General features: G+C 36.7%; 1 protein-coding gene across 6 annotated transcripts in view; it reads left to right on the forward strand.

The window, feature by feature from the left end:
- ERCC6L2 (ERCC excision repair 6 like 2) overlaps positions 1 to 21,739 on the forward strand; it is a 53,343-nt gene that overhangs the window by 15,400 nt on the left and 16,204 nt on the right. For 5 of the 6 annotated variants that reach the window (XM_038170235.2, XM_038170236.2, XM_038170238.2 and 2 more), the window contains 9 exons: positions 170 to 283; positions 1,575 to 1,694; positions 7,972 to 8,043; positions 9,215 to 9,360; positions 15,180 to 15,275; positions 16,644 to 16,743; positions 17,716 to 17,868; positions 18,780 to 18,860; positions 20,382 to 21,573. In XM_038170235.2, coding sequence (XP_038026163.1) covers positions 170 to 283; positions 1,575 to 1,694; positions 7,972 to 8,043; positions 9,215 to 9,360; positions 15,180 to 15,275; positions 16,644 to 16,743; positions 17,716 to 17,868; positions 18,780 to 18,860; positions 20,382 to 21,573 — 2,074 coding nt within the window. Of the gene's footprint in view, positions 1 to 169; positions 284 to 1,574; positions 1,695 to 7,971; positions 8,044 to 9,214; positions 9,361 to 15,179; positions 15,276 to 16,643; positions 16,744 to 17,715; positions 17,875 to 18,779; positions 18,861 to 20,381; positions 21,574 to 21,739 lie in introns of those variants that run through there. The other variant, XM_038170239.2, reaches the window with a different exon arrangement.

Genomic DNA, 21,739 nt, shown 5'->3' on the forward strand with positions numbered 1-21,739 from the left:
AAACTTAATGCATTTTTCTTAGAAATACAGAATGCATTGGTTTGGAATCAATTTTAGTGCTATGCAGAATTGCTAATGCATTGAACCTTGTTAGAACGGTTTTTTAGCTTTTCTTATTTTCAAGTGTATTTGTTTGCATCAAGCATTGTTGTTTGTTTGTTTCTTGTAGGCGAATGCTTATGGTGAAACAATTAAGTCACTGCGCTTCAGCTATCTGACAATCCTACAGAAAGTTGCAAATCATGCTGCACTGCTGCAAACAGACAACGCTAGCAAGCAACAGGTTAGTTTCAGAAGTTTTAAACAGTTGAACTTGTGGAAAATAGGGTGAAAACTTTTGAATAAAAGTTTCTGCTGTCTTCTGTCTCTGTCTTAACTAAATGTAATTCAGATATTTTTCAAAATTCTCTTGCCATTCAGTAACTTAGAAAGCAGCCATTATTTAGTAGATAGAGATGGCACACAGTGGAATGTTGATATAGTTGATTATCTGGAAACAGGGTCTATATTAAAATTGAAGAACTCTTGGAGAAAGAGTCATTTTAGTGATTTCTCATAAATGCAATAGAAATAGCATTATTAGAAATGTTTACAAAGTGTTTACTATTATGAGTGTTTACTTTGTACAAATAACACATTCTAATTGCTTATTTATATTTTTCTCTATAATTTTATTTTCAGAGATGATCTTCTGTAAATAATATGAGAAATGTTTTGGCAAAACAAGGGGAGAACAGTATCAGTTTCTCTTGTTACTATGGCAAGTAACCACAAAAGGCAGAGGTTTTTAAAAAATACTTCTAGTGCACCTTAATATCCCAAAACAATCAAAGGTATCAGGGATGTTATCACTTCCTCTCAGAAACCACAAAGGGAAGGAAATGAGAAAGTCCTAGCAAATTTTGGCAAGTTTGTTCTATCAAAAAGGTTTTGTTTTTTAGGAAGTGTTACTGTTAGTGCCCAGAGACATATGTAGTTAATACGCACGTGTTTTTTGTGTGTTGCATATGTAGTTCTTGCTGTGAAAACATTTCATAGTGATTCTTAGTTGACAGATTAGATGTTTTCCGCTCCTCTGGAAACAGAGATGTAACATGTGTGATCTATCCAAATTTTAGCAATAGAGTTTTATTTGGCTTTTGAGAAGTTTAGTTGCAGTTCCCATACTGTGTTCTTTTATATCAGTGGGACTGTAGAAATGCAATTACAGTAACAGATACAGGAGAAGTTCTGGTACAGAACTATTGGGTCATGCAAACACCAAGTGAAGAGTTTTTTAAGCTGAGTCCTGTTACAGTCTCTGCCCCAGAGAAGAAATTTTCACCATCTCTTATTCTAGCAACTGGATTGTTTCCTTTCACATAGGATCTTCTTTTTTAAATGAAGCAAACCAAAACACACAGGAGATGAGTGATCCAATACTTCTGTACCAAACTGAATAAAAATACATAACTCCTTCTGGTAGAGTTGCTTCAGCAGATTGTTTCAGCCTCTTTGACTCCTTTCATGGCTTACTGTTAGCTAGTGCAGCTGTGACTTTTAATGCCTATTCAAACTTCCTGCTTTTCTTTCAGGAAGCACATATCAAACGGGTGTGCAGCGAGGTCTTTTCCAGTTTTCCAGATTTTGTGCAGTTAAGCAAAGATGCAGCCTTTGAAACAATTTCTGATCCAAAGTACAGTGGAAAAATGAAGGTAAACCTTTTCTTTAGAGGAAAAATAAGTATTGATAATAATAGATCTGTCACAGTGTATGGGTGTAATAAAATGTACACTTAATGTTTTTTTTGTCTTACTTATTCTTTTTGTGGTGGTGGTGGCACTGCAGAGATCACTTGTTTTGGATCAGGATTGCATCATACAAAGACTGGAAAAGAGTAATTTGTGATGCGAAGACTGATATCCTGAAATACTTGCTTTGCACATTTAGTGATGGGCACTGAATTGACCCTGACACTCAAGAATCAGAATTTGGGGTTATGACAGATGGTTCTATGAAACCAACAACTTGGTGCCAGTCAGGAATACTTAGGAAAGGGAAATAGAGCAAAAGTAAATTATTATGAATTGAGTGACTTGTGCCTCCTTTAGTATTTTGGCTATCTCAGTCCCTTCTCTCAAAAAATGTGTTAGACCTTGAAAAGGTTCAGAGGAGGGTTACAAAGGTGGTCAGTGCTAATGGGTGGAAGGAACCAAGTGGGCTGGGACTCTTCAAACTGGAAAAAATTTCAATTTATAGAGTTCTACACAATCATAAGTGGCATGGAGCTAGTGAAGATGTACTGAGTATTTATTGTCTTTTCTAATCCTTGGGGCGTTGAATGAAACTCATAGGATCCAGCCTAAAGATGATCAAAATAAACATCTTCAGTGTAAACCTGTAAAACACCTCATTTCAGGAGCTGTGAGTTTTCCTGGTTCGTTATAGAGGGGAATGAATAACTGAAAAAAATGTTTACTGTAGTTAATTAAAAAGAAAAGTATACCTGGTTTAGGAGTATTTCTGAGACAACAATAAATAGTGAATAAAAAGCTATTCAGAGTGAGGTATGCTGTATGTTTGCTTTCTTTATAAACCAGGCTGTTTATAACTGCTCACTGGGGCTGGAGGGAGGCAGAACAAAGTCACATTTTTTAGCAGTGATGATTACGATCACTATATTGATTTGTTGTTATGCAAGCAACATCTTTTTCTGTTACTATATACATGAGAGAGGCCTGTATCTGACAATATACAGTTAATTATCTCATGAAAGTTAACTTCATTGTTGGCTTGATACTGCTGAGGTGTCTCACTAGAGACTTTCCTCACCTACTATATTATGCTTTTTATTTCATTTTTGACCTTTTAGCATGTGATAAGTCCATACAGATCAATCTTCATATATTTTGAGGTAAACAGACTGTAGGTAAATGTGGGGGGGAAAAAAAGTTCACAAGGAGGGTCTTAGTATGGAGAAGTTAAATTTTTAAAAAGTGCAGTGTATATTAAGTATTTATGGAAAACTAGGTTTTTAAAGCTGTCTTTTGCTTTTGAAACATTTATTTTGAAAAATATTTTTTCAGTATTTTTGGTAGATGAGAGGTAAGTGCAATATAAAATGCTGTGGAAAAGTAAGAAAATGTTTTTGAAGTGTTTTTCACAGATCATTTTATTACCCTATGATCTTCTTAAAAAAAAAAGTCAGCTTAGACTTTTTGTACTAGTTGTAGACATTGTATTAGTAGTAGGCAAAAGTGCAAAGCAACGTGGACCTTTCTTTCCTCCACCATAAGAAACTATAATTATTGTATCATAGAATTATCAGAGTTCAATGGGACCCACAAGGATTGTCGAGTCCAATTCCTGGGTCTCCAAAGGATCACCCCCCCAAAAAAAAAAATCAGACCATGTGTCTGAGAGCATTGTCCAAATGTTTCTTGAACTCCAGAAGGCTCAGTGCCGTGACCACTCACCTGGGGAGCCTGTTCAAGTGCCCAACCACCCTCTCAGTGAAGAGCCTGTTTCTATGTCTGTCTTGAATTGTGGCACCCAAAACTGAACACAGTACCTTAAGGTGAGGCCATACCAGCACGGAGTAGAGCAGGACAGTCATGTCCCTGACAAGGTAACAGTGCCGTGCCTGATGCACCCCACGGTGTGATTGGCCTTCCTGCACACCAGGGCACACTGCTGCCTGATGTTCAGCTCGCTGTTGACCAAAACCCCCAGATCCCTTTCTGTCGGACTGCTCTCCAGCCTCTCATCCCCCAGCCTGTACATACACCCAAGGTTGCCCCTTGCCAGGTGCAAGCACTTCCAGCAAACGCATCTAGCACTTGCTCTTGCTAAACTTCATATTATTGGTGATAGCCCAGCTCTCAAATTTGTCCAGATCTCTCTGCAAGGCCTCAGGCCCTCAACAGAGTCCACCCAATTTGATATTGCCTGTGAACTTGCTCAAAAAACCCTCAGGTCCTTTATCAAAACCCTTATGAAAACATTGAAGGGACTGGTCCTAAAATAGAGCCCTGGGGAACCCCACTAGTGACAGGTCGCCAGCCTGATGTGACCCTATGTACAAGAACTCTGGGCCCAACCCATGAGCCAATTGTTCACCCATTTTATTATGCTTTTATCTAACAGCAATCTGGTCATTTTGTCCAGAAGGATGTCCGTTTTGTCTCTCAGAGGACAGACAGTATCAAAAGCCAAACTGAAATCCAGAAAGATTACATTGACTGACTTCCTTTGGTCAACTAGCTGAGTGATCTTGTCATAGAAATTAAATTTGTTAGACATACATGTAACTTCTCCTAGTGAACCCATGTTGCCTCTGACCAATGACAGTGTTGTACTTTAGGTGTGTTTCAATAACTCCCAAACCAATCTTCTCCATAATTTTACCAGGCACTGAAGTTATGCTGATGTACAATCTTTTGATCTATTATTACAAGGGGTTCTTGCATGTTTATTTTGTTTTTTACTTTATGAATTTTCAAGTGCTGCATTTATGACAGCCCAGTAGATTTATAGTATGGCTTTGCGTTTTTGATGACCTCTGGTTTCGTCTATGTGATGCTTCATTTGGAAATTTGTAGTACCTGTTTTGGTGTATTGCAAACTGTATCGAATTTTTTAGAATTACTATGCATTAATTCAGGAAATATGTCTGAATATTCTGAAGAATGTGATGGTATCTCAGTGCCTGGAAAGAGAAGTTTTATGTTGTGGGCCAAGTAGCCATTTTTGAAAAACAAGGGTTTTTGAGACCATTGAATTTTACTTCAGAATAATTTTACTGGCAAAAATTGGTCCATGTGTATCTGGTACTGGGGGTAAACAACCCAGGGACAGTGACTCCACCACTTCCCTGGGCAACCAACCCATTCCGATGCATGACTGCTCTTTCTGAGCAGAAATGTCTCCTAATTTCCAACCTGAACCTCCCCTGGCGCACCTTGAGACCATTCGCTCTAGTCCTGTCACTAGTTATCTGCAAGAAGAGGCCAACCCTCAGGTTCTCACAACTTCCTTTCAGTTAGTTGTAGAGAGCAATGAGGTCTCCCCTGAGTTTCCTCTTCTCCAGACTAAACACCCCCAGTTCCCTCAGCCGCTTCTCACAGGACTTGTGTTGCAGACCCTTCACCAGCTTTGTAGCCCTTCTCTGGACATGCTCCAGGGCCACGATGTCCTTGTACTGAAGGGCCCAAATACTGCTGCTGATTGCAGTAGAGGTTTGTTTTCTGAGACAAGATTGTCTAACTTGTTTTCTATACTGATGTTTTTTTAAAGCAGAAGCTGTTTTAGATTATTTTTTTTAGATTCTCTGAGCAGACTCATTTTGAGGACCTTTCATTTAGAAGGACCTCTTACCGTCAGAAAGTGCAGAGAGGAGGGTCATCAGATATTAGAGCTTGAAAACTACTTTACATATTTTTAACATGCTTATTGAGAAATAGAATATTTACTAATTACAGAAAACGTCTTTAATATCCTTGTGCCACTGTAGTAGCTCTACTTTTCTGTTCTATAGATACATTTTAGAAATTAATTGAAATGTTATTAGAACTTTCATCTGGTAGCATAGACACAGTAGGTATTATTTAGTTCTTTTAATTAAACTTTAGTATGTACTTCTCGGAAATTTTGGCACAGGTGATTCATCTTTTGCAGTTGAGCATATTTGCACAGGAAAAGTTTGTGCCACTTACTTTAAATTTATTCCAGAGAGGAAAGGAAAAAGGCATGGATTCTTCAATGAAGTTCAAAACAGTTACAACTGCTAGCAAAGTAGCTGTAACTGTTTTGCAGAGGTAAATTTCATGCCTAGATACTTAAGCTGAAGTAGTTGAATATATGAGAATGGAAGTAAAAGGGGTGTGCTGCCTAGTTTGGAAACCACTGCTTTTCCATCATGAAGTGAAAAAAAAAAAAAAGCTGGGAACTACAGACCATAAGGACAAATTACACTTTTACATCTGAAAAGCGAAGATTGCAAATTACAGTTTCTGCCTCCATACAAAAGCTGTTTGGAAAAAGAAGTAAGATAAATGAAAGGAGAAGTAATTTTAAAGCATGCAGTAATCCTCAAGGCTATCTTGTCTGATAATTTCTATAGTTTTGCTAAAATCCTGTCTAAGATAGGATTCATATATTTTTGAAGTGTGAAGGGCTATTAAATGTCTGAGCAGTTGAAATGGCACTTTTTTTAAAGATACACATATATATTTCCACAGGCATCCATTTGTGGAGTTTTGGAATACTGTTCTTAACATAAAACCCTTAAATTAATCCTCTGTAGTTACTTCTATTTAACGTATTGTCATTATTTTAGTAGGAATATGGAAATCTGTGGAGAGTACCTTGCAAATAACAGTGACTTCCACTATTGAATATAAACGTAGCCCAAGTACACGTTGTTTTGAAGGCTTAAAAATCTTGTAATTTAGTATGGACATGTATATGTAAGAATTCTCAGATATGATCGGCAAAATTTCATCGTAGTCAAACAACTCACAATATGTAGTGATGTAAATTTACATGGACTCATACAAAAATAATTTTGTTTTGGAACAATCAGTTATTATTTTTCATGAACAATTATTTACTTTTTCAAGCTACCAGATTTCAGAATAATACTTTGATGTGCAAGCATAGAATTTATTTCTCTTTGGTGTAAAATCATTCATTACTTTTCAGTGTTCTTTATGATCTAGAATAGCTAAAATCCCCATGGACGTGACATTGATCCAATTTATTTAAACAAACTGGGTGGATTTGTTTTTATGTTCTCCCATAGGAAATTATTTGACCTATATTTTATTCTGATAATAACAGAACTACAGTAACCAAATTCCTTCTGCTTTAAAAGCATGGTTTTTTTTTGTTTTTTTTTGTTTTTTAATTTAACTAGACAAAATGCAAAAGTAAGTCATTTGACTCTTGCTGTGACCTGATGTGATTTTTTTTCCTAATAAAATAAATCCAGTTTTATATTTTTATTTTTGCCTGGTTTAATTGTAAAACATCCTGTTCTACATTGTTTTCACTTGTAACTTGCTGGCTATTATATACAAATGGGTTTATAAATTATGTAGAATGGCTGTCTTATATTTTAGATATTGTCCAGAACTGTAAAATTAATATAAACACTCCTCATTATTTGCTTGTCAAAGATTTGTTAGGCTTCTAGTGAAATTAGAGTGAATTAAAAGTGTAAGTATTTATCAGTGGGAGAAGAAAACAAAACACAAGTTTTTAAATATTTATTGCCCAGTGGGAGAAAACTACAGACATGGTGTAAAAAATTCCTCTTTCCCCTCCGTGTATTGCTTCTACGCAGTACTCTGGAGCTGCCATTGCCAGATGTGGACATGCTTCTTTTGAAAATAACAGTATCACTATTATACACACGGCTCTAGATTATTTGCTTCCCCACCAGAAGAACATTGTGTGTGGGCGGATTATTGGCATTTCAATGTCTGTGCATAGTCTGGGAAGCTGGATCCTACTGTAAACAGAGCAACAGACAAGAGTGGGAGTGGGGAGGGGCATATGTCTCACTGCTTATTTTAAGAAGACAAGTTACAAGAAGTTCTGAACTCAGATGTAGTGCAGAAAACTTAAACAGGCCTTCCTGTTTTCAGGGGAATTCTGCACATTTGTTAAAAGCAAGAATTCACGACCTGACCTAGTGTGAGATAAGTAACATTTTGTTGCAGCCTATGCACTGATACAAATAGCTTCTGAATTTACCTGTTAATGGTATGATTACCGTGGAGATACTTAATGGAAAATGAATACATTCAACATGTCTGTTACCTTTCAAATTTTTGTTATGTTACTTTAAAAAAACTATTTTGTTAATGCTGCTGTTTGGCTTTGCAAACAATTAGTGTAGCATGTTTAAAGTCTGAAAACACAACTGAGTGCATCTGAGATGACCTGTAGATGAAATCTCTTCACTTGTGTTCTGTGGTTCATTTGTAGGTTCTTCAGCAGCTCTTAAATCACTTTAGAAAAAACAAGGACAAAGTTCTTCTTTTCTCCTTTTCTACAAAGGTGAGTTCCTTATGATTTTTCTCGATTAGCCACAGCAGCAAGTTCTGATGTGTAAAGCAGTAAGGACATAAACAGTATTCAACCGCCTTTTTTTTTTCTCTCTGTGCAGTGTGAAATGATGATAGAGAAGGACAGCAGACAATACTCTAGAAGCGTGTTGAAACCTTATGTTATCTCATGATGAAAATACTGATTGCAAAATAGACATAAGCCTCTGTTTACTTCCTTACAGCTTTTTAGATTTGTTTTAGTACTTGAGGTATATTTGGCTAATACTGAATTCAGTTGGTGCATCTTGAGTTAGAGCAGCATCACTGCAGAGTATGACTGAAGTATCATACAACTGTTGTGTTAGCTCTGCAAAGTACTTAAATTTCCTCTTTTGCTGGCTTTTGACCATCAGCAGTACTCAAATTTCAGCTTTGAGACTGAAACACCAAACCAGTTGTTTTAAGCTTAAGGCTGTTTAATTGGAGCCAGAGTGGTATTTGCACTTTGCTTTTAGAGACTTGCTCTATAATTTTCTTGTCAGGAAATACTGAGTTTCTTGAAGTGGTGCAATCCATAACATTGGTTTCTTTAAATGTTTGTAATGATAGCACTAAAAAGAAAAGGCATTATAATACTGAATGACAATTCAGAGTCTTAAATATTTAATCACTTTGTGGCTGTAAGGAAGATTGCAAGTTAATGTTTAGGTGATTTAAGCTGTGGTTCAGTGCTCAGGACAAGTCTGTTGGTTACTGCAATTTATTCTACTCCATGCCTTTAAACTCTGACTGCATACCAACCTGTTTCTCTGTGTTGTCTCTGGTGCTTATTTACCATACCTAAAGTCACGTTAACTTGCTAAGATGGTAGGAAACTGTTTTAAGTTTCTTATCAGCTTATTGAGGTGAACTGACTCAGCATCATGTAGAGGTGGGACAGACAGACAGAGTGGAAGTATGAGACCCTAGCAGACCAATATTAATCGCCTTAGAGTGCTGTAGAATCACAGCTATAGAAAGTCAAGGGCTCTGATACCAAAATGTGGAAGATTTGCTCTAATTTTTATTCCGTTGTTTATAGGAAATATTCAAGAAAGAAGGCACTAGTGATTACATGTAATTGAAAAGATACCAATGAGTACTTGATCTTTTTTCTTCCCCTTTCCTCCTCTCCCCCCCAGCTGCTAGATGTGCTGGAGCAGTACTGTATGGCGTCTGGGCTAGATTACCGAAGACTTGATGGAAATACAAAATCAGAAGATAGAATGAGAATCGTAAGAGAATTCAACAAAAATCAAGAAATTAACATATGCCTAGTATCTACAATGTAAGATAATTTAACTTCTTATGTTTTTGTTTCACTCAGATGTTGTACTGTGTAAAAAATAGGTTGTTCTAGATTTTGCTTTATGATCTTGTGAGGGATAACTTTTTGGAGAAAGCGAAGTATGTTTGTTGGCAAACATGGACTTACTGCTGTGGACTCTGGCATTGTAAAATTTCTAGAGGCTTTCGCCCTCCCCATCTCCTCTGTTTTTGAGGGATTCTAAGATCTGAAGAAAGGAGATCCTCTGAATTACAGTTTCAAATTTCCAGTTCCTGTAGGAGTGAGAAAACAGTTATTGACATAACATCATGATTTACCAAAAGCTTTCACTGTATTGTAGACCAACTCCATTTCTTGCACATTATTAATAGAACTAGCAAGTGGGTATAAACACATGTGGTGTTTTCATACTGAAGGCTAGCTAAACACTACAATACTCTTACTCCCCCTCCTCAAAACACCAAGGGGGAAAATTTTGCTGAAAAAAGGCTCATGGATTGAGATAAAGATGGTTTAATTAATTAAGGACTAATATTAGGGGGAAAAAAGGTAGTAAAGGTTGAACGGATGCAAAAGGAGAATTTTATTATTCTCTACTTCCCATCAGCAAGCAAAGTTTGTCCATGTCTTGGGAAGCAAGGCCTCAAAATGCATAATGGTTGCACAGGAAGTTACATGCTTACCTAATGAAAGCCTCCCTGTTCTCCTTCCCCGTCCCACCTTTTATTGCTGGGGGTGACATCATACGGTATGGAATATCCCTTTCGTTGGTTTAGATCAGCGGCCACAGTGATGTCCCCTCCTCTCTTTTTGCTCACGCCTAGCCTGCTGGCTCTGGAGGGTTAGAGGAAGTCCTGATGCTGTACCAGCATTGCTCAGCAGCACAAGTGAAACTCCATGTAACATGCAAACATGCTTTTATCTGTACCATCACTTTGGTCCTTTGCTAAAAGCATACGTGTTGGAGTAAAATAGAAGGGTCCATACTAACTCTGTTTAATTAGAAGTCAGATAATCATCTTAAAAATCACTGCAAACACGTGTCAGAACTGTCTTTGGATACTCCCTGGAGCATGTGTGGGGGCTTCTGAGGAGATTTGTAGTGCTGGTCATGTGCCTTTGCTTGTAACTTCAGATTTTGGCCATCAGCTTCCCTAAGACCTTCAGGAGTCCCTGTTCTTTGCCACCAAAGACAGCAGGGTATTACTGTGCTTATAACTTAGTTCAGTTTTGTAGCTATAACTTTTTCAGTCCTCCTCTATTAATTTACACAGAAACAATTCTGAAGGTTAGGTGAATAGAGGTGGACCTTCTCTTACTGAGCTTGTGAATACTGAGGTAGGGGAGCTGTGCATGCCTATGCCTGGTAGTGGTGATTGATAGTGGTTTTAGCATTTCCCAACTTAGTAAATGGAAGGAGCAATCAATGATGGAATTGCAGTCAATATAACCTATCTTTACTAAGTTAAACAGGAGGTGCAATTCTTAGTGTAAATCACCACAAAAGACAAAAAGTGATCTTTTTGCTTGATTGATACATAGTGCTGGAAGCAGCTTAAGTTTTGTAATCCTTTGGAAATCAGAAAATTATTTGTCTCCGTTCTACCATACAAGAGGTTTTCCTTTTACTCAGATTTTTCAAGCATTAGGGCTTTATATTATTGTCTTATTTCTAATTACATAGTAAGTTGAAACATGTTGACAGAATTGGGTCATGCTCTTCTGTTGATACTGTATTGCAAAGTTTTTGGCTGACTGTTCTCTGTAGTCAATTTGTATGTGTTCTGTCCCATTGCTCAAAGAGACAAATGTTGTTTTTCACCAAAAATACTTACACATTCTTTTGGCTGTAAAAATGTGTTCTGCAAAGGATGAATTCCCAGCATAGTGATTTTGAGTCTGCCATTTTATTCGACTGACACAATTAACAGCTTTAAACAGGAAGTACCAATCAATAAATTAATGAGTTACACTGCAGAGTGGTGATGACTTCACTGTTAAACATACAGTGTTCTCATTTTTCATATAAGCAAAATGGCCTTTTTGCCAGGAGTTGTCTCTGTATAGTTCATAGACATTTGAAAATTCAAATTTTAATTGATTTTTTGTGTTTTTGAGAAATGGAGCCTTAAACAGTAAAGTTAAAAACTGAAGTTGTATCCCTATAGCTTGACCTCAGGTATTGCATTTAATGTTAGTACCAAACACACTCACATAACTATTCATAGTGTTTGTAAACTCTGTATGTTGAAAGAAAATATGGTTGATTTCATCAGAGCTTACAAATTCCATCAGGCCAGTTGATATAGATCATGATATTTCATCCTTAATCTTTATGGAAAAAGAGGTTTAGATCTGTTGAAACTTCTAGGGCTCATGAAGTAAAATTTGGTTTGGAGTACTTCAGTTCTGCACTGGTGTTGCTGGGAGATCGCATGATTATTTGGAAGAAGAGAACGGTACTTTTCACAGAATCACAGAGTCGTCTAAGTTGGAAGAGACCTCCAAGATCACCTAGTCCAACCTCTGACCTAATACTAGCCAGTCCTCCACTAAACCATATCCCTAAGCTCTACATCTAAACGTCTTTTAAAGACCTCCAGGGATGGTGACTCTACCACTTCCCTGGGCAGCCCATTCCAGTGCCTAACAACCCTTTTGGTAAAGAAGTTCTTCCTAACATCCAACCTAAACCTCCCCTGGTGCAACTTTAGCCCATTCCCCCTCATCCTGTCACCAGGCGCGTGGGAGAACAGACCAACCCCCACCTCGCTACAGCCTCCTTTAAGGTTCCTGTAGAGAGCAATAAGGCCGCCCCTGAGAGTCCTCTTCTCCAGGCTGAACAAGCCAAGCTCCTTCAGCCGCTCCTCATAAGACTTGTTCTCCAGACCCCTCACCAGCTTCGTCGCCCTTCTCTGGACTCGCCCGAGCACCTCCATGTCCTTCTTGTAGTGAGGGGCCCAAAACTGAACACAGTACTCCAGATGCGGCCTCACCAGAGCCGAGTACAGGGGGACAATCACCTCCCTAGCTCTGCTGGCCACACTGTTTCTTATTCAAGCCAGGATACTATTGGCCTTCTTGGCCACCTGAAGTACTTTTTAGTTTAGTTTAGAAATACTTGCTGGAATTATTAACGTGATAGAATGTGAGAGCTTAGAACTTCATTGATGCTCCTTTGCCTAAAGAGAGGAAACTGCCTACAGACAATACTGAAGTTGATGTGGTAAGGCTCTATCACAGTTTTCTGGAAGAAATAAGAACAAGTATTTGCACCTTAACAGCTAAGTTACCTTTCTCTGTGTTTTCCATGCTAGTCCTTACTTAGAATTATTCTGAAGGAATTTAATGAAAATCTATTCCTCCTTCTCTTCTTTATTATATAGAGAGATTTGCTTAGATGATGATGATGGGTACAGAAACTTGTAGACGGTTTCTATTGTGAATAGGTATAGTATACGTTTCCATTTTGCCTGCAGGGTTCAGAATTACTGCCCATTACTGGACTGTTCATTGCTTTAGACGTGATTACAGGGCTTCATTTACCTTCACAACTTTTGCAAATAACTCTATGTGCATTTAATCACACTGAAAGAACTCTCAGCCACAAGATTTCACTGAAACAGAACTTGTAAGCTATAAAAGGCATATCTCAGTAAATAGAACTAAGTAGTCACAGCTTTCATGGAAACCTTCCTAATGCAATAGTGTTTTGTAACTTTTGAACATTGTGGTATTAAGTTGTCAGTGACAGGATACAAAAAAAAACACAGTGTGCAGTCTTAAATAAAATGATCTTTTGAAAACAGTTGTTTGCAATAGAAATGTTATAAGGCCCTTAATAAAGGGCTTTTCATTCAAGTCATATTATACTAATTTGCATGGACCATCTTACAGTAGTATGACTTAAACAGCTGATTAAAATGATATTTAAAATGGAGGATTTTTTTTTACAATGCACAAACTAGCTACTGCATTCGTTTTGTCCATGCAGGATATAGGAGACATAGTTTTTCTGTTCTGGAGTATCTGAATTTTTGTGACATGCCTAAAATTATTGAAAGGTAAAATCTTTATAACACTGAGTATCCTGTTTAGTTATTTTTTGCAGTTCGTCTATTTAACTTGCACCGAGGCTTTTCACTGAGAATTAATATTTCAGTTCCAACTACTGCATTTTTTTATGAGAAAGCATTTGGAAACATGTGTTGACTTATGCATCAGTCTGATCGCATGGTTGTCTTGATAAGAGGAGAGTATGAATTCTACCCTCAGTAAAAAGAAATACACCAAAAATCAAAAATACAGTAAATTATTCTGAAAAACACAAAGATTTTTATTCAACGTTTCAAATGTTGAGATTGCTCATCTTCCAGAAACCTCCATTAATACTGGCGGGCTTTTACACCCTCAACCTTTCCAGGTTTTATTAACACTACACCACACTACACCTAGTAGGAAGAGACCACAACTGTGTTTACATTAGAAGAATATTCCATGTAAACCAGAAGGTGGTTGGGTTCTGTAAGCTTTTGGTTTCTGTTTCCATTCGTTCACTTCCCTGTAACCTTTATCTTTCTCACTGCTTTGAACAAACAGAATGTAAAGTAATCTGTTAAACAGTTGTTTGGTAAACTAAATTGAGTAGACTCTTAAGTTTTGCAGTAGGTCTTTGAGAAAATCCTATTTTCAAATTAGTGCTGCCTATGACAATGTAAACAATTGTTCTAGTACTTAAATGCTATCATTTAGCATGTAGTTATATAGTTATATAGTTATATAAAGTCTTTGCCTTTTCTGTAGGAACATTAGTTGAGACAGTGGAAAAGAATTTTCAGTATATGCTTGTTTTGCAGTTGGATGAGAAGTTGTATTTTCCTCACTGTGGTTCCTATCAATTGATACAGCTATGCACATTTCAAACTCAAGTAACTGAGCAGTTTTGTTGCATTCAGCCAGGGCATTAAGTAGTTACCTCAGGTTAAATGTATATTCTAATTCTCTTCTGGATTGCAGGCTTTACCTGTAATCATGCCACAGCTATTTAATTATGGTGATTTAACTGCTACCTCTGCGACTCTTTTCCCCAACAGTAGAAATTTTTTTTTTTTACAAGGACTTTTTTTTTTTACATGTAATGTATATGAGTACTGCTCATACACAGATGTGTGGCTAGCTTTATTTTTAGCAGTTGTCTTAAATACTGTACAAATAGACTGGTGAAAGTTGTTCATTCTTCTAATGCAACTTACCCTAGATTTTGACAAGTTCAATCCAAGAAGCATAGCACTATTGTTAAGACCATGTACTGGGACTAGAGGAAATAAAATTCAATGCAGATGCTTAAGTCCCTCTTTGCTTAAGCTATACTTCTCCTGTTTCTGTTATGGTTCTGTAATATTAATTGCTAAAAATATGGTTATGAATTACAGTATACTCCTTGGGGGAATTGGGCTGCGTAGCTCTCAGCATGCATGAAGAAGTCAGTACTTCTACTGTAGTGAAGGTCACAGCAGTTGGTTGTGACTGAATGGGTCATACAGTTCGTAGTCATCTTGCTACTTAGGTGAGGAGACTGCATCTCACAGAAGTGGTTATTTAAGTGCTTGGAGGCAGTCAGCTCAACATTAGCACAAAGCTGTCAACACAGCATTAACACAAAGCCATTCCCCAATTTCCAGTATCTCTGTAGTGCTGATTTAATGAGGCAAGGAAGATTCATGCTTATATGGACCTAATACATTGGGGGGAAAAAAAAAGTGTTGTTCTTGCTATCACATAATTCTGCTGGTTTTGTTTGTTTTGTTTTATGTTTTTAGGGCTGGTGGACTGGGTCTTAATTTTGTGGGTGCAAATGTTGTAATACTGTTTGATCCAACATGGAACCCAGCAAATGATCTTCAGGCCATTGACAGGTATATTCTCAAAATGCGTAACTTGAACTATGTTGTACTCTTGTTTTGGTTGTGTAATCTAATTGTCCAACTATAATTTTCCTAAGGGAAGACATTTTTTAAATAGTCTGGCTTATCTGTAAGACAGTAAGAAATGTCTGGTTAAATTATTTTTTTTTTAGCTTTGATGTTCTTGTTTTTAATCCTTATTTTTGTATCTTATTTAATATCTTAATCTTGTATTTTATTTTCCATTTTATTTTTGTGGCACTGTTACAGTTGGTTCATAAAAAAAAGTCATAGTTATTGTAACTCTTTGTTATCTCTAAAAACAAGTGCTTGGGTAGAGCCGGATGGCATTTTTCCTGTGTTTGTCAGGGCAAAGTACGTTGTCATTGACCCTAGTTCAAGTGATGTTTTGAATTCCAGAATCCTTTAAGAAAAACATTTATGTTCTTTTCTACCACACCCTTGTGGAGATTAGTCTTTTACCAGCACTCACTTCCACGATAGTATTCCTTTGTGGAGTTTTTCTAGGAATCTTGGTTTGTCTGTCCAGGCTCTTTGACCACAGGATGTTCCCTAGGAGTTCAGGACAAACGTTTGAATCGTGGAAGTAAAGATCATTGGAAGCCTTAAAAATTCAGTAGATACGCGTATTTTCACGAGGAGAAACAAACTTCTTTTTGTTGTCCGATACAATTATGTAATTCTGCTTTCAGGATCTTTCTGATATCTAAGAGGTGTTTATGTGCACCTGTCCTACAGAAATACATATATCAGAAATGCGTGTTGTTGGAAGGGACCGTCTTTAAAAGAGTCTTCTTAAGATCACATTTCTATAAATTGGTTCAGCATCTCATGAACTTCATGCATTGAATTTTCTGAATATAATTTGTTAGAAATCTCAGAATTTGCCATTTAGATAATCTACTGCCTGTTCATTAGTTATTTTTATGATGTTGTAACTTGCAAAGTGCTTTACAAAGTTAAGAAAGAACAGACTGCCCCAAGTAATCCATGATCTAACTCATGTATAATGCAAATACAAGAATATCTTGTGCAAGAGCAGATGCAGAGGGAGAGGAAAAAGACCCTGAAAAAACATAGTGGAAGTGTTTTTTAGAGAAATGAGAGACAAGCCTTGTGATACAAAGAGATGAAAGTTTTTGCAGCTGGATAGGACTTAGAAGAAACGTGGAAAACTAAGGATAAATGAAAATGGAATTAAATACTGAGAGAGTTTGGAAAAATTGAAAAGTAACTCATAAATGATTTGGAGTATTCCCATTTTGTTGGAATGGTGATCTTTGTTTCACTGCCCTACGAGCTTGCTTTATTCTTTAATTATTTAAAAAAATGTTTTTTAATAAGTCACTTTCTTTGCAGAGCTTACAGGATTGGTCAATGCAAGGATGTTAAAGTGTTTAGACTGATATCCTTGGGAACTGTGGAGGAGATGATGTACTTACGTCAAGTTTATAAGCAGGTAAATTTCACAAAGTATTTTAAATAAAAAGGGTTTTATAGGTGTTTCAGTTTTCATTTAGTAGTCTGACCTAGCCATGTGTCTGACGCAAATAAAATTGAATCTAAAATACAGAAACTCAAATTATATATGTATCCTGAAGTATACTTTTGTGAATACCGTGCATAATTCAAGAACGATATAAACTGTGACTTTGGTTGCTAAAGTTAAACTGTAATTTGGTTGTATAGTTACTGGCCTACATAATTTAAGAGACATGCTGTCTAGGAAAATGCCTATTCAATGCTAGAACAAGAAGTGAGTAGAGCTCAAGTACTACCAACAACTGAGAGACAGGTACAAAAAGCATTACATCTCTGGTATTCATAAAACCATAGTTTTGACATTCTTTTTCTTAAAATCAAATACACAGATTATTCCAAGGACTGCACATTTTTTGACATTTGTATAAAACTAAATCTCCCCGACTTCAAGAATTCTTGAATTCTGCCTGATAAACTATTTACTTACATGTTTCTGTTTCATGTGGAAGGCTTTTTAGTCTCTTCTGCTTAAGCTACTTTGGAAGAGTACATAATAATTTAATTCTATTGATATCTGAATATTTTATCCTGTGGCTGTGTTTAGTGTTTACTAAGTAAGTATACAATGTCAAAGGCTGTGTAAAAAAATAAGTAGTCGAGATACAGAGGAAGTGTCAGTAGTTCTTATAGTAGGTGTCTGATACTAGGTAACAGTGAAGTAAAATATTTGAAATAGATGTGTATTCATTTATTCAGTAAAACTAAGCGGCTTCATACTATACCACAGTCTATTATACCATCATCTGCCAGGGAAATTAAAGCAAAATATCCTCCCTTAGGAATTTCTGCCTTCTGTAACTAAAGCTGTGTATATAACATAGATGCCAGGAAATTCTGACATGTTGTTGGAGCAAACACTTCTGAAATCTGTTGTGTTGTTCTGTTTTAGCAACTACACTGTGCGGTGGTTGGAAGTGAAAATGCCAAGCGGTATTTTGAGGCAGTGCAAGGATCAAAGGAACATCAGGGAGAGCTTTTTGGGATCCATAACCTTTTCAAACTCAGGATTCATGGGTCTTGTCTTACCAAAGAAATCCTAGAGGTGTGAAGTCTTTCCCTTTCACTTTTGTTTATTAGTTCTATATTTTTCCTTTCTCATGAGATATTTTGTCAGAATTTTGAATGGAAGCACTTTACAAAACAGAATGGTGAAACTTAACCATGTGTCTTGGTAGTACCTTAAATGAAATAGGCCTGCTAATTTCTCTGCAGAATATAAGCTGGAAAAATTTCCTTAAATCAAAAAACTGTTCAATAAAATTTGCTTAAGGTTGTTTTTTCTCAACGTTACAGGACGGAGTTGTACAACTGAGGTTTCATATTCTGTAGGCTATTGTCCCAGTTCCAAAACATGTAGTGCAAATTGTTTTTAAGTGCATGCAGTACATATTCACTTTCTACTGTGCATGTTCGTTGCAACTACTTCGCATCTTAGAGTTTTATTCTAGGCTTCTTTCTATCCTTCCCTTTATGTTGTCATTTTGCCTAAGAGCAGGCTGGGGAGATACTGGGATATTTGTAATGTGCTATAGTTGTATAAATGTACCATAGCCAAAAGAGTAACACAAAGATGTAAATACATGTACTTTGGGGATGTTTAGCTCAAAACTTCTCTAAATTAAATGTTAATTTAAATATGGCATGTAATGTGAATGTTGTAGCAAGTATTCTGCTGTAGGGGAAGAAAGGTGTAAAAAAAATATTGAAACCGTGTAAGATACAATTTATACAATAGGTCAGTTTTCCCGTGGGTTGTGTGCTCCTGCAGGTCATGGGTTTGGATCAAAAGAGAAGTAAGTTTATTGCTAAAATGCAGGTCTTAGTCTGGGGTTTGCTTATTATACTTTAGATGCCTATACCTCAATAGTAAGGGAAAAAAATGTATTGCTAGGTCTGCCTTTGTTAATTTGAGAGGATACAATTTTTGTTCTATATATATTTTTGAATCTTTAGAGGGAAGGGCGAGTAGAAGCAGGAGTTATGACAGCAACTACTTGGCTAAAGGAAGAGTCTCCTCCACACAGCTCAGAAAGGGTGAGTTATCTCTGTGGGATACAGGGCAGAGTGTGAAAGTCTCTCTAATTCCTGACACTATAGTAGCAAATGTTGTCGGTACGTTGTTAGGCTGGTAATGCTTTTACATGTGATTGCACTTGCTGTCTTTCATTGTCTGCTTGCCTTTTGTTGTACATATTGTAAATCATTATATAATGTTCTGCTGTCTGGATTTACAATAGAATATTTTGAACATCTGGTGTTACAGTGTTCTGTGACCTTTACACTACTTCGGTATCATCAGGCTCAATGAAGGTTTTACTAACATGCTGTTACTATACAGCAACATTCTTTACTGATGGATTGCTCTGTACTGCCTTAAGAGCGATAGCCTTATGCTATCACAATGTGACCTGATATAACAACCAGTCATTTAAGAATCTGGCACCTACTGCTCTTTGGAAGATTTTGGTTAGGTAATTGTGGAAAGGAATAGAGTTGTTTCAGAGGATTGAAAACTTGTTTCAGGCTTTTTGGCCCTCTGTAGAAGACATGGGCTATTTAGTTGATGGAGTAAAACAGTGATTATTGCATCAGTGGTTTGTTTAGTCATGGCTTTTTAATTCAAGTAATGAATCTATAGGCTTACTTCTGGAACCAGAAAAGTTTTTCTTTAAAGGCTTAAATGTAAATTTTTTATTTTTTTATTTTTTTTATTTTTTGACTGAACACTATATTAAGTTGATTTGGGAAATAAGCAATAGAGTCTAGAATATGGCCTCTAAGGGTGAAAATATCATATCACAGTGAATTATGCTGAAAATTAGCTGCTATCTCATGTTTTGGAAGGGAGGTTCTGCAGGTAATTATCAATACTAATTTAAATCAGTGTGACTTCACAGTGGTCATGACCTCAAATTGGACTTGGTGACACAATTTTTGGGTTATGTTAAATACTCTTACAGGCAGGATTGTATCAAGATTAATATATTAAGCTGAACTTTTAAAACTTTTCTACATGAAAAAAAGTTGAGTATTTACCCTCTGACTTCCCGTTTACATATTGTCACAGTTCTTGTCACAGTAATATACAATTTTAGAGCTGTACTCTGAACTCCTATAGATTTTTAAGTGTTTTTAGGTTGCCTGGAGGTAATTTTTGTTGGATTGCAGTAGGGTTCGACTAATTTTAGAGCAGAATCTTAAGTACGTACAGCTCCTTTAAACTGTTAGCTGTCTTATACAAGGAGGTTGACCATAGTGCAATGAGATTTTTTATGAATACCATTCATAAAAAGGCTTTTTTATGGCTTGAATCATTAAGTCACTTTTCAAACTACCTTTGAAAGATGGAAAGTTGCAACAAGATTAGTATAAACTGAAGAAATATGGGTGTGAATTAGGAAAACAAATGTTGATTTAGACAGCGTATGCTGCCGACTGCTGAGATGCATTAACAGTTTTTTAGTGTTGTCTTCGTTATTGTTCTGCTAAAGACTTTGTTCCGCCTCACCTTGTTTGTAGTATCTAACTGCTATAATTTATTTTTCTTTTTTTTAGTATGAACGACCAGACTTTGGAGGAGATGGAGATCCCCCAAACTCTAAGGCACAGTTAGAGAGAGAAGAAATAGATTTTCATAATGATTTTAGTGATGATGATATGCTGGAAATTTCCATGAAAAGAAATGACAGAAAGAGGCCTTGCAGTGCAAATAATTTAACAGTAACAAAGGGACAGCTTTCCTTAATGCAGTGTGGTTTTTCTAAATTGTTGCAGAGTGAAATTGAAACTACCAAAAAAAATGATAATGACAACTCTTATCATTCAAGTTCTGATGGTCAGACTACAAGAACAAATGTAAATAGCAAATGTACTGGTGTTCAGAAACATCAAAGCCATGTGCGTGTTTTAGAGCACAGCAAAGCTGCTCAGTCACCAAATGGAACTGACAAACAAGAAATGTGTAGTGCAGATTGGCTTGTTTTATCAAACTCGGAGGAGGAAGAGGATGGAGAAGATGAGGATCAGTGCATTTCAAAGCAGAATGATGTAGTGATGGAAACTGAAAGTAGTTCTGAAGAGAACGATAACATTATCTTTCCAACCCAAGTTTCAGCATGCCACCAAGCAGTGCTTACTAAAAGAGCTGAAATACACAGATCACCGTCTGAAAATCCTTTAGAGTCAGCAAAAGATAGGTCTATATTTAAAAGAGACTGTAGGCAACTTGGATTCTGTAGTACTGAGTCAAATGTCAGCAAAATCAGGTCTTATGAAGATGTTAAGAACAGTGCAAGAGATTTGAAAGGTGCAAGTGATGTGAGTGATGAGTCTGATGATATTGAAATTCCCTGTAATTCTGAATCGGAAAAGTTGAGAACTTCCAGCTTTCCAAGATGGAAACAAAGGCATGCCCATAGCAATGAACTAGGTAACTTCTCCAAATCTCAGCTGCAAGCGAAACCCAGTAGAAAAGAAAAGGAAAGTGAATCTCAGAACATAGATGAATTTTCATCCTCTGAAGATAACTTACCAGTTGAGAAGATTCATGCCAGAAAGCAAAGCTATAAGTGTAAAAGCCAGAGACGGACAGTTCGGTTTGGGTCCAAAATCCTCCATCCTATTCAAGATAGAATGTGCACTGTTGCAGAAAAGAAGTCCAGCAGTTACGCTCCGCATAAAACTTATGCACATAAAGCAGAATTTGACCATCAGGATCACAAAGTGGAATCAATGGACAAATATTTAGGTAACTAGTCATTTAATTACCTTGCTTTTCTTTAATCTAGAGTAGTAACATGTTTAATTTACCACTGTTGGAAGGTTTTAAGTTCTTCTGTTCATTATCTTGTTACAATGTACTAAGTTATCTAATAATGTCTTGCTGCTACTCTTTCTACCTGCTAGCCTTACTT

Source organism: Anas platyrhynchos, chromosome Z (assembly GCF_047663525.1).
Source record: "Anas platyrhynchos isolate ZD024472 breed Pekin duck chromosome Z, IASCAAS_PekinDuck_T2T, whole genome shotgun sequence".
Taxonomy (NCBI): Eukaryota; Metazoa; Chordata; class Aves; order Anseriformes; family Anatidae; genus Anas; species Anas platyrhynchos.